Source organism: Penicillium brevicompactum, assembly GCF_028827555.1.
Source record: "Penicillium brevicompactum strain IBT 35665 chromosome Unknown utg000003l_segment0_segment0, whole genome shotgun sequence".
Lineage (NCBI taxonomy): Eukaryota > Fungi > Ascomycota > Eurotiomycetes > Eurotiales > Aspergillaceae > Penicillium > Penicillium brevicompactum.
Genome location: NW_026623206.1, coordinates 1,327,572 through 1,339,704, shown reverse-complemented (window position 1 = coordinate 1,339,704; position 12,133 = coordinate 1,327,572). Strand labels below are relative to the sequence as shown.

At 50.0% G+C, this 12,133-nt stretch overlaps 5 protein-coding genes across 5 annotated transcripts; 2 read left to right on the top strand and 3 right to left on the bottom strand.

Annotated features, from left to right (window-relative positions):
- Positions 1 to 37: 37 nt before the first annotated feature.
- Positions 38 to 1,130, bottom strand: N7506_004359 (cupin domain-containing protein; the record flags this gene model as incomplete). The annotated part of the gene is made up of 2 exons (XM_056953653.1): positions 38 to 772; positions 828 to 1,130. The coding sequence occupies 2 exons, from the start codon at positions 1,128 to 1,130 to the stop codon at positions 38 to 40; spliced, it is 1,038 nt and encodes a 345-aa protein (XP_056812542.1).
- Positions 1,131 to 1,704: 574 nt separating this feature from the next.
- On the top strand, positions 1,705 to 3,037 carry N7506_004358 (DUF3500 domain-containing protein; the record flags this gene model as incomplete). Its single annotated transcript, XM_056953652.1, has 2 exons — positions 1,705 to 1,912; positions 1,962 to 3,037. 2 exons carry the CDS (start codon positions 1,705 to 1,707, stop codon positions 3,035 to 3,037), a joined length of 1,284 nt encoding a protein of 427 aa, XP_056812541.1.
- Positions 3,038 to 3,957: 920 nt separating this feature from the next.
- Positions 3,958 to 5,660, top strand: N7506_004357 (putative MFS transporter; the record flags this gene model as incomplete). The annotated part of the gene is made up of 6 exons (XM_056953651.1): positions 3,958 to 3,975; positions 4,026 to 4,100; positions 4,153 to 4,405; positions 4,461 to 4,502; positions 4,548 to 5,019; positions 5,075 to 5,660. The coding sequence occupies 6 exons, from the start codon at positions 3,958 to 3,960 to the stop codon at positions 5,658 to 5,660; spliced, it is 1,446 nt and encodes a 481-aa protein (XP_056812540.1).
- A 254-nt stretch (positions 5,661 to 5,914) lies between these two features.
- On the bottom strand, positions 5,915 to 6,734 carry N7506_004356 (uncharacterized protein; the record flags this gene model as incomplete). The annotated part of the gene is made up of 2 exons (XM_056953650.1): positions 5,915 to 6,081; positions 6,134 to 6,734. The coding sequence occupies 2 exons, from the start codon at positions 6,732 to 6,734 to the stop codon at positions 5,915 to 5,917; spliced, it is 768 nt and encodes a 255-aa protein (XP_056812539.1).
- A 1,544-nt stretch (positions 6,735 to 8,278) lies between these two features.
- Positions 8,279 to 11,326, bottom strand: chsA (chitin synthase I; the record flags this gene model as incomplete). Its single annotated transcript, XM_056953649.1, has 4 exons — positions 8,279 to 8,293; positions 8,348 to 8,863; positions 8,916 to 11,107; positions 11,302 to 11,326. 4 exons carry the CDS (start codon positions 11,324 to 11,326, stop codon positions 8,279 to 8,281), a joined length of 2,748 nt encoding a protein of 915 aa, XP_056812538.1.
- Between the last annotated feature and the right edge of the window lie 807 nt (positions 11,327 to 12,133).

Below are 12,133 nucleotides of genomic sequence, written 5' to 3'. Positions count from 1 at the left end.
ATTGAATGATATCTATATGACTGAAAAATCGATAGCCTCAAATCGCAATATTCAAGCGCGCCGCAGCCGACTCCACTTCCGACTGATTATATTCGGGCGCCGCGTCAGGGAGCACAGCCCCCTGGAATGGTTGACCAGCAGCATGGATTAATGACTCAATGCCATTCCCGTCGGTGAAGGAATGGAATTTAACAAATTTGCTCTCGAAGCCGAGCGAAAAAGCTTGGCCGGCAGGAATCACCACAGTCTCGCCCTCGCGGAAAACAGCGCTATCTGCGTCCTGCAAGTCCACTCGCAGCGCGCCTTCCATAACGCAGAAGCAGTGGTCGACTTCAGGGAAAGTCATATATTTAGAGAACGCTGTCTCACCATAGTCCTTGGACGACTCGATGCTGGAAATTGCACAGACACCACTGCTCTGCGTGGTAGTCACGAAGGGACGGGACAAAACGCCACCCAGAATCCACTTGGGGCCGGTGTTGGCGCGCAAGAAGTAGCCTTCTGGGCCCTCTGGTAACTTTTCATCGTCCTTAGTCCATGCGGTGACCTCGGGAGCCACGTAGTGGGGCTGGAACACGACGTCGAATTTCTCCTTGGCAGCTATGACCTTGGGAATCAGGATGGATTTGAGGTCACGGTCGTCGCCTTCGGGAATAAGTACACCCTCGAATGGCTCTGACACGTATCTGAAGAAGTCCACCCAATCGCCGGGGGTGATCAACCCTTGGAGCTCTGTGTGCGGGCCCATCATCTCTGGGTTATGGATGGCTTTCTGCGAGTCTTAGCTCCGGCCTCTAAGGCTGTCTCCTGGGGGATGGGCAACGTACCGGAGGAACATAGGCAAAGTCACCAGGCCCCAATATCCGACATTGGTCTCCATTCCAAAGCTTCAAGAACCCCTTTGTGACAAGGAATACGTCGTGGGCATGGTTGTGATAGTGGAATCCGGGAGCATCGGAAAGGACAGCGCCGCTCGTGAACACGGCCATCAAACCCCCGGTTTGCTTCGCGGAGGTCAGAATCCTGAAGACTCCTTTGCTGCCGGGGATGGTGATGCGCTCACCCTCCAATTGAGGGATGGCATAGGGTACGCGCGATGCAGGTGGCTGGTTGGTGAAGTTCAATGACATTTTGAAGGTTGTGATGAACCAATGTCCCCAGTCTCGGTAGTTTTAAAGCTTTAAACTCGATATGCGGGGGAAGCTTCCGAGCGGAGAAGCCGCCGGAAGATCCGAGTCGAGGTTGTTCATGGTGGACCTACACAAGTCAGGTGCTATTATCGAGGGGTCATGCTGCGCTTCTTTACGATAAATGAGATTCTAAGGTGGTAGATGATAATTCCAGTACTTGGAAAGGATGCACCAATTACATCTAGCTGGAATCTACAAGCGGCACGTCCGACGCGTCCAAGAGCCGAACTGCGCCAAATGCCGCGCGGAACTACATTAAGATGTCCATGATAACCTCCCAATGCTTCCCCGCGTATGAAAGAACCTTGGATTACGATATGCATCATTCCGAGCCATCCGCATTGGCCAAAATTCCAACTCGCCACAAAAATCCTGGCGGGTAAGATTTTTTCCAGTCCCCACGGGCGTGGGGAAGGCTCTTATGTGGGGCTGGAGTTTGCTATAACATCTCGTGGAGGGGCTCTTAGGACCTTCTTCTCCTTCCGTCTCTCTTTCCTCAATTATAGACTTCATCATGACAAATAAATTAGAGAAGCCCACTGGAGAGTTCCGCCAGTACCTGCCGGACCTCGGCCTGGAGCGTTTCCAGGTGATGTGCCAGCAGGATGCCCACGAGTACGCGCACGCTTTCAAGACTGGGCACCAGCCGCCATGGCTCCATGCACTGTACATGCATTGGCTAGAGCTATTGCAAGAGCCATTCAAGGGCGTCACAACGGACGGTACAGTCAGCGCTACGAGGACAAGATTTCCAAAGCTAATAGCATCCAGGACATGTCCGCCCCGGGCTATTCACATTACAAGAAGAAGACGTTCCAATCCAGGATATTGTGAGCGCAACTGAAGCTGTCACAGCCTTGCTGGATGACAAGCAGAAAGAAGCCATCAACTACCACATTGACTCCCCGCAATGGCGCACATGGTCCAACCCAGAATTCCTGTTAGCTCACAAGGGAATCCGACTAGACGAAGTGAGCTCGCAAATCCGCGATGCAGTCATGAATGTTCTCAAGACAACACTTTCCCCCGAGGGTTACGAAAAAGCCGTCAGCGCAATGCGCATCAACCATTTCCTCGGCGAACTGGTCAACTCGCCAGCCGTCATGAATGAATTCTCATACAATTTCGTTCTTTTCGGTCGCCCATCCACCACGCGACCATGGGGCTGGTCTTTCTACGGTCACCATTTGTGTTTGAATATTTTCCTCTACAAGGGACAGATCGTCGCGTCACCGTGGTTCACAGGCGCAGAACCGAACGAGATCGATGCGGGTCCACATTCCGGCACGCGTATCATGCAACTGGAAGAAAAGCTCGGACTTCAGCTTATGCAATCACTGTCGGCAGAGCTCCAGTCCTCCGCGCGTGTATTTGCTGAAATGAAAGACCCCGCTATGCCGCCTGGCCGCTGGAACAAGGATGATCAGCGCCATCTGTGTGGTGCGTACCGAGATAACCGTGAAGTGCCTTACGAGGGAATCTTGGCATCGACATTTGATTCTGCACAGAAGGATCTCATGTACGGTATACTGGAGCAATACCTGCTTTACCTGCCCGCAAAGTCACGGGCGATGAAGATCGATCAAGTGCGCGCTCATGAGAAGGAGACGTACTTTTGTTGGATTGGAGGATACGGGGATGAAGATCCATTCTATTACAGGATTCAGAGTCCGGTGATTCTCGTCGAGTTTGATCATCACTCTGGTGTATTTTTGAATAATGAGGAGCCGAAGAAGTTCCACATCCATACCCTGCTTCGGACCCCGAATGGCGGTGATTATGGTCAGGCGCTGCGTCCTTTGATCCCCGCTGTTGAGGGTCTGAACGGAAAAGAAATTGTCTGGTAGGTCGTTTCAGCTTATCGGGGTACATGATGTATTGTATGAGATGAATTCATGAAGTTTGCTGTCACCTATGCTCATTCCTCTCACTGATGTAATGAAGGTCGCCAGGACGTTCGATCAAATTGTGATATAGACTTACCATCCTTCACGATGATTGATAGTTCTAGATATCTCTAATGAGTCTGCCTGGTAGAAATTTCAGGTGGGGTGCCTGTGTCTTCCGAGGTCTCAGCGTACTCTTCGCTACGTGACCTGTTTCTGGACAACTCCCTCCAACTCTTACGCCCACGCGTACTTACTTCGTAACTCCTAATTTCTTTTAGAATCAGGGGCCCAAAACCGCTTGTTGACCAGGCTCTCTAGTACCAAAATTGAATCTGGGCAGTTAGGCGTCAATTCGGGAAGCCTTCTGTTCGCTGAGCGAAGATTAAAAATGCCATCTGACAACAGCTCGGTACTTGAGAGCCTTAGCGACGCATATGGCAACTAATATTGCCCCTTCTTCTCACCGGTTCCAAATCATCATGTTTAATAACAATCATCACCCAATCATGCGTGAATGATATCGCTTAGAAGCACGTTGTTAATGTGGTCCCGATCCGCATCCGAGCGGCGTCCACCTCCACGGACAACCCGAGAGGCCTGGGGCGTTACCCCGGACCTGCCAGCTCCACACTAGCAACCGACTGGAACCTCCGAAGAGGAAAGGCGCGGTCTGGGGCCTATCCACATGTACAATGAGCATTTGCGGGGAAGCCCCGTGTTGGGAGTGTGATGACTCGCTCTGTCAAAGCTTCCAAACGCCAAAGTCTGGGGGACGCCTGCTATATGTAGCTATGTCTTCCCTCTCGATCTCCTGATGTTTTGCGTCAGCATTGATTCCCCCATCGGCCCCACATCACATTGCAGTGTCAGGCCACAACATGTCCATAGACCCCAGGGTATGTTACACTCATCGAGGTATGAGGCAATCTGGCTAATTGTTCGACAGTTGTTCCCTAAGCGGGTCACGTATAGTGCCCTGCTTACCGTCAATGTCTTTGTCTTCATGGGTAACATGTATTCGGTAAGTCAGCTACCAGGTTTGCTACTATATGCAACAGTGCTGATATTTTCAGTCTGGTATTGCCGTCGGCTTTGAGTCATTGGCTACAGATTTGCACCTGCCATTCGCTATACTTTCAGAGCTAATCACTTACTCTGTCTTAGCTATGGGGCTGTCTAATTTGATTTGGATGCCTCTGGCTCTGATATTTGGAAAACGACCTATCGTCTTGATTTCGATGGCCATGTTTCTGGGTGGAGTCATCTGGAGCGCTGTCGCAAAAGACTACAATAGTCTTCTTGCATCGCGTGTGTTTGCTAGCTTTGGTATGCTTCACTCTTTACTGTGGCTGTGGCTTTTCTATTGCTAAACCATTCATAGGTTATGGCTCAATCGAGTCACTGGGGCCAAGTATCCTTGCTGGTAAGTACACACCCTTTGTCGTAATTCTCGCGCTAAAAGGTCTAGATTTGTTCTATGAACGCAATTACTCCAGCGCAATGGCTATATACGCCGCATTCCTTTCGGGCGGCTCTCAAATTGGCCCTGTTATTGCAGGTTATCTAATTGAAGCCAAAGGATGGAGATGGTTCTTCATTCTCTGCGCTATCATTGCCGCCGTCAATCTTATAACCACTGTTTTCCTCCTACCCGAGACTTTGTACGAAGTTGAGCCAGAGCCAGAGCTTGTCAACGACATAGAGAAAGATGTTCACAGCCATGTTGAGAACGTCACTCGGAGTGATACTCGCACAGAGGGGCGTGAAAAAATGGATTATCATTCTTACTGGAAGGGCCTCTGGTCTTTCGAGATTTCAAAGAAAGCAAAGGAGAAGGGTGTTATCAAGTACTTCGCGTACTTGTTCATTCTCCCTTTCCCACTCCTCTTGATTCCTGGTGTTCTCATTGCATCCGCCATGTATGGTGTAATTCTTGGCGCGTGAGTACTTCATATCTTCGTTTGGTTACCTATGCTAACGATATACCTTATCTAGCGTTGTCATCATCTCCACGATTGCGCCCGATGTGTTCTCTCCGCCTCCATACCTCTTCTCCTCCGCAGATCTTGGTCTGTTCACATTCAGCAGCTTCATCGGCATCGTGATTGCTGCGCCGATTGCTGGGCCACTGACGGATCGTTTGTCTCGCTGGCTACGTACACGCAACAACGGGATCCACAAACCTGAGCATCGTCTTCCTGCATTGATCCTTCCATTCTTGATCTGCCCCGTAGGGCTGATTGTTTTTGGATACACTGTGGCACACCACCAGCATTATATCCGTCCTGCTGTTGGCGCAGCGATATGTGCAGCTGGACTTACGCTTGTTCCTTCGGTTATGTTGTCTTACGTCGTAGACTCATACCCTCGGACTAGTGGTGAGGCATTGGTGCTGGTGAACACTTCCAAGAATGTGGTTGCTTTTGGTCTTGCTAAGGGTTCATATTCTTGGATGACTATGGAAGGGATTGAAAAGATGTTTTATGAGTTTGCTGGTATTGAGTGGGCTATTCTGTTCCTGGCTCTACCTTTGTATATCTTGGGGCCTTATGTGCGGCGACGAACACAGGAGCTGTTCTAGATGCCTTTAATTTTGAAATGGGAGATTGGATGTTGGCTTTGTTCTAACTGGTTTCAACCGCTAGGAAATCGTGATCATTATAAAAACCAACCTTGACCCAAATCAGGAAAGTGAGGCTACAATTTCAAAATAATCTCGACAATTTCCGAAGCTCGCGGTCAAATTGACAAAAGCTGTATTACATGGTTGTCTACAACTGGCTGAGAAAGTATATGTAGCTTTAAATGGCAAGTGAGTCCAGAAACCAAAGGTTTTTAAGAGACCTGGTTCTTTGAATGCACACACACTGCAATTCCCCCAAGAACCAACCCCATACCCAGCCATGTCTGCTTCGCAATCACTTTACGGTCGACATACCACTCCCCAAGCACAGTGAACAAGAAAGCACTCGAGTTAATGAGCGGCACGGTAAGGGAGAGTTCTGAAAGGACACATTAGCATTGACCAATACCACAGCTTCTCATTGAACTTACCATGTTTTCCAACAAGCAAAAAGAACCAAATACTGCCCGTGAGGTTGATAACCAACGGAATAGCATAAGCAGGGGTACGCAGCAAGTTGACCACCGTCCAAAATATCGAAACCACTTTCGCGCGCAGCCAGGATTGCTTGGCGGCAGATCCACGCCTCCACGCCGGCTCAGGTAGGTTGTCCTCGTCGTCATCTTCCCTTGGGATGCTTGAACCTGCCCTTTGCGCCGAACCTCCGTTCTCCGATCCAATGGCTGCATCCGCAGCATTGGGTTTGCGGTTCACGTCACTCCGACTGATGCTTCGGTCCCGCACTCCATCCTCATGTCCTGGTTCCGTGTCCTGTGCATCTTGGGGGAGCAATTCCTGGTCTTCGCCTGCGTCGGTGAAGCCGGTGTCAGGAGATCGTTGCGACCGTGATCGTGACCGTCCGCGATTTGCTGATTCGTTGGCTTGCTTTTCTTGTCGGGCGTTGAAGTCTGCCGCGGCGCGTCGGATAAAGGGGGTTGTGAAGCCCCATGCTACACCGACGAGGAGGAATGAAAGCACATAGCTAATCACAGAGGGTTCCGGTTCGGTAGGTACGCTGGCATCGGGATCCATGGTTTCTGGGAATTGAAAAGCTGCGGAATGATGTCGTCGTTACGTTGCGGATTTGCGGAGGTGCTGTAGAGGAGGTCCGTGCGCCGATAAGCAGCCCTGGATCTATAGAGCGGATCCTCGAACTCTCTGGTCTTCATCTTCTCGACACGCTGTTGTTGTTGGGAAAGTATTAGCTTCAAGTTCTATTCTATATTTTTTGAGCTAATAGGGGGTTTGCTTCGATCTTGTATCTCGCGAAATGAAAATTTCTTGCTCTCAGATCTCAAACGCGAGCCTCCGATCAAGCTTGCCCGGCTCTCCCAGAGGGTGTCGCCAAGTCCGATGGATGCAAAACATCATCTAGACTGAATCATCACCGAGCAAAGGTGTCCCACACCTGCCAACTCCCTCGAATCCCACCACCAGAGTCCACATCCCCGGAAGAACAGTCCCCCTTGTATGTCGCTTAAGCAATCGCCGAGGCTTGAGAAGACGATGCCCACTGTGTCCGAGAAAAGAGTCCCAGTTGTGCTTCATCCCCTGGCGCGCCCAAAGCCAGGTTCTTAGGCCTGCTGCGGCGTACTCCACCGTTCTCTCACCAGTAAACATCCCTCCTCTTGTATCCTCCATCTTTGACCGTTGCGACCCAGGGCCGCTGCCAATGCATGTTCACAAGTCGCCCTCCTCCGTCGTTCCAGGTGAGTCTGGTGTTGTGTCCATTAGCTTCAGTCGTAATCGGGCTCGGCGTGGAGAGTGAAGGAAAAAGAGAGAGAAAATGAGGGAGTAAGGTTATATTACCATAGGGGAAGAGTTGATGACCGTTTAGGAAGGTACCCAACAGCGGTTATCTGTTACCCTCTATCTTCCAGGGGCTGTCTCTCCCAGGTTTTCGTCATCTCTTCCAGGGTTTTCTCAATCTCCAAGTAGAAAATGGGGTCTGCTCACTTGTCTACCCGAATGTTTCACCAAATGGTATCGACCCGGATATATCTCAAAAGCTCCCGAGATCTGAGGATACTTTGAGCCACCCAACCACCTGAGCAGGACACTTACCTACATGGGGTTATTACGAAAGCCCAAGGCGAGGAATTCCAAGATTTAGATAGATAGAGAATGAGATTGTGCCCGAATATATGGTTTCCAAGGTAAGATCCCGTGGTCATATCAACCCAAAATCATCCTCCTCCGATTGCCTTCTTTGAAATAACGCCAATAAAGTTGACACGGAGTAATCAAACACACCATATCTACAAATAAAATACAAAATATTCCCTGAATAACAATCCAAAAACCCAGAAATCCAAGTGTGCACATGATCGCAATCTCGGAATTGCAAACACGTGAATGTTGAGGAAAGATGGATATCCCAAAAAAGACAAACCCAGATACACCACGATATCGTTTCGCATGTCACAACGGACGGAAAGCATATCAAAGTCATCACGCATATTACATTGACCCTCATTTTCAATCCCATTCATGGATTTACCAGACCGGGCCTGCCGTGGTAATCATCGATATATGGTATCGCATTGGAAACAAAATAATGTTGAAAGATCGCTAAATCAAACGCCGCGGAACTAGGGAAATATTAGTATGGAGTAGAAACGAGTCTGGAAGGGAAAAAAACTCACCATTCGGACAACCAAGTACCACATGGCACCGACGAACTTGAATCCTGACAGAGCAGCAACACTCCAGAGAACGACCCTCATGTAAATCAAAGAGCGCTCGCTCTGCGTGGCATCTTGATTGCTGCTGCTTGAGGATGTGTCGTCGAATGTCTCCAGGCCGGCAGCGCTGAGGACGACTGCACCAAGAGCGAAGTTGCAGAAGACCCAAGCGAGCACGACAGCACTGCGGAATCCCTTGTAGTAATCTGCCTGCTTGTCTTCATCGGAAATGATAGTGACTTCTTTGGGTGGCTTCATGGCGAATTTGGCAATCTCGGCTTCGTATTGGGCGTTGAGGTCACCATCGTCTTGTGGGATGTTCACATCGACCTTGCCACCAGGCTTGAGGTGGGCGGAGGGCAGTTTCTCGGCCTTGTCGTCTCCCTTGGTACCCCATGTGATGTCGTGGGTATTACAGAAGGCATAGATGTTGAGAACGTTAATGTAAGTCGGGGTGAGGAGGATGTATTGGATGAACTAAGGAGATGATTAGTAAGATTCAGGCTTTGAGAGATTGACGAGTACTCACGCTGGTGAACATGTGCCATGGGTCTAGGAAGATGAAGGAGGCGATGAACCACATGACGTAGGTCGAACCAAGTGACACAATGATGGAGAAGAACGTGTCGTTCGTGAATAGATCACTGACAGTGAAACCCTCAGTCGACACTTCCGTCTGAATCGATTTTACCGTGACGAATATGGCAGCGAAGGCGAGGTATATCATGATCACGATCCAAAAGTACACCATTGTCATGTAAAACTTGTTGGAGCCACCTGGTCGATTACCCAACGCTAGGACGAAGCAGGTAACAAGAGTTGCCAGGTATAGCCATTCGAAAACGATTCCCAGAACTTTACCAGCGGTACCAAGTAACTCGTCTGAACCCAAGTAGGTTGTCAAGATGTGGAAGACCAAGAAGAAGTTACCGATACCGAACCACGCAAAGACCATCGCAACAGTCTGGTAAACGAACTCAACCATCAACATGAACTTGCGAAGGAAGCTGTGGTCGCTGCGGAAGATTTGGTAGAAGTGGGCAATGGCGTAAACAGCAGCGAAGAAACTACCGTTCAGCCAGCGACGACGCTGAAGAATGAACTCAGCCATGCGATCAGGTACATCAGTCTCACCGGTGGACGACTTGACATATTGCAGCAGCCATCTGCACTTGCGCTTGGAAACAATCTCGAAACAAAGAATGCGATCCTCGGCAAGATACATGTTGGCTGTGAAGATACCGGCGTTGGCACCGTGCATCTTTTCTCCCATGAAGTATCGCTCCAAAGGACCCTGGCCGTTCTTGTCGTTCTGAAGTGCGACGAAACGGTAGGCAGAGAAGGCACCGGGCAACACAGTGATAAATCCAAATGAAGACTCGAGCGGCTTATCCAGAATATTACTGAGCTTGTACTCGAAGTTCTGACCAGCAACCAGTGGGTTGAGAAGTTTCTTTCCGTGAGACAACATGACCTTGATCTCACCACATGCACCACCGCACATAGGCTCGAGGTCGAACGCCTTCCAAAGATGGTAAATCGAGTCTTTGCCAGGCTTTGTACCTGCGTCAAGAAGAACACAGATATTGGGATCCAGTACACGACCAAAGGCCTGGAAGAACCATCTATGAGAGTTGATTTTCTTCTGGTTTTTTTCCTTCAAACAGAAAATCATCTGCACAGGGGGTCCAGATCTAGGCTTCAGGTGTACCTGCGTGCCTTTCACTTCTAATCCAACCTGCGTAGTGTACTCGTAGATATGGGCGGTCACATCCTTGCCATTGACCTGCTGCTTGGCAATTCCATCTTGGTAGCAACCCAGACCAGCAAGAACAGCACGGGTGCGAGGGTTGATCTTCGCACGACCGTCACTGATAACACAGACGACAATCTTTTTCCAAGCATCCTTTCCCCAAGTCTTGCTACTTGTGCGGGAGCACATATGGTCAATGTTCTTGAACACACCGGACATGGTGCGCGCAAAAAGGAAATCGTCCTCGTTGTACATCGTCACGACAATGAACAGTTCGGTATGACGAGGCTTTGCGAAGAGCTTCTGACGCAGGGTGAAGCGCTCCTCGAAGAAATCAGCAGGATCGCAGGTTGCCGCCGAGTAACGCATGTGAGTAAACTCATCGCGTCCCGGTGCTTCGGCATGAGGAACCTGGCTCAGCAACCTCGGCGCAATTGGACAATCAAGAACCAGGTTACCGTTGAAGAGCTGAACTTCTTTGACCGTCTTCCAGCGACGAATCGGCGCGGGGCTGGGGGTCGGGCGCATATCGTCCTCGTACTCGTGCGGGTCAGGGCCGAAGGGGTTCTCGCCTGGTACAAGCATGGGCTCTTCGACTTGTTCATAAGGAGTGTGGCCACCTTCCGGGTATTGCCCCAGGTCATAATCGTCATGTGCGGGGTGCGTAGGTTCGTACGGTTGGGTATAGTAAGCATCGTGATGAGCTTCGGGGTTAATCGTGTAATCGGGAGCAGAGTAAGGGTGTTGCGAGCCATAGTTGTCGTGATAGGCATAAGAGTTTGAGACATTCTCAACTGAATAGGTAGGCTGTTCGAGGAGGTGATCGCTTGACGGCATAGGAAGATGCGACTGCTGCGCATATGGATTGTCTTGGAGCTGGTAGCCCCCCGGGGAAGGAGTGCGCGCACTGTATCCTGTGTTGTGAGAAGGATTCAACATGGGCGCGCCATGTTCATCCCCGAATGGGTCTGGTCGTGACATCGTCAGTCTTTGCGAAATTTCAACGACACCTGGGATCACAAGGGTTGGACAGCGCGAACAATATGCCAATCATTGAAACCAATGACCAGCACTTATGTGGGAGGTTCAGATGTTTCAAGCAAATGGAGAACGCGCGGAGCATATGGAGGGAGGGAAGTTCCAATAAAACAGGAGCACTAACCGTTACCGACACGATTGTAGGCCATGGCGGGCCTCGGGACGAGTTAAATTGACCTGCCTAGAGTTTGTAGCAGGGCCTGCTGGAGATTGCGCCAGGAGCGCCCGGTGGGATTCGCTGCGTCAGAGGAAAGGATTACTAGTCTGATTGACGGACCCGAACTCTCGGCGTTGTTTCAGATATGACGCTGCAAATGAGGTTTGATATGGGAGCAGTGCATATGAAGTTGTCACACGATGGTGAAGAAGGGGAGAAAGCGTGGTGATCAGAGAACAGTGGGATAAAGCCGGGCTGTCCCTTCTGTTTGGTGTTTACGACGCCTTTAGCCGATCCCAGCAACGATGACGGTGGAGATGGGGCGAATCAGAAGTGTCCGTGCTAGGCTCCGCACTGCCTTGTGGAGGTGACTTCAGATGCTGATTTGACCCGTCGTATAGACACGAAAGGTACACCTGAGTAAAAAAAACAGAAAATAAAAGCAGATTCTTCTTCGGAACAAAGGAGCCCAATGAGATTGCAGTGTTTAGAACCAAAGATGGTCAGAAACATTCAGAGCCACGGGTTGACAGAATGAAGAGGTTCCACAGGTTGGTCTGTTACTGGGCCAACTGACTGGCATTCAGCCACATCTCTTGGCATTGTGGCTCACCCGCGGTTCAGGAAATGGAAGGCACCCTCACTTCGCTCTTTCTTTTTTTAGTCCGTGAGGTCACCCTGTGGCTGGAGCTTATACTCGGTAGAGTCGGTACTTGGGGCTTAGCAGTTTTAAAGCCGCTGCCTATTCCATGAATAGATCACTCTTAGCTTGAACGCTTAAATTTCCTTGAATTTGGTT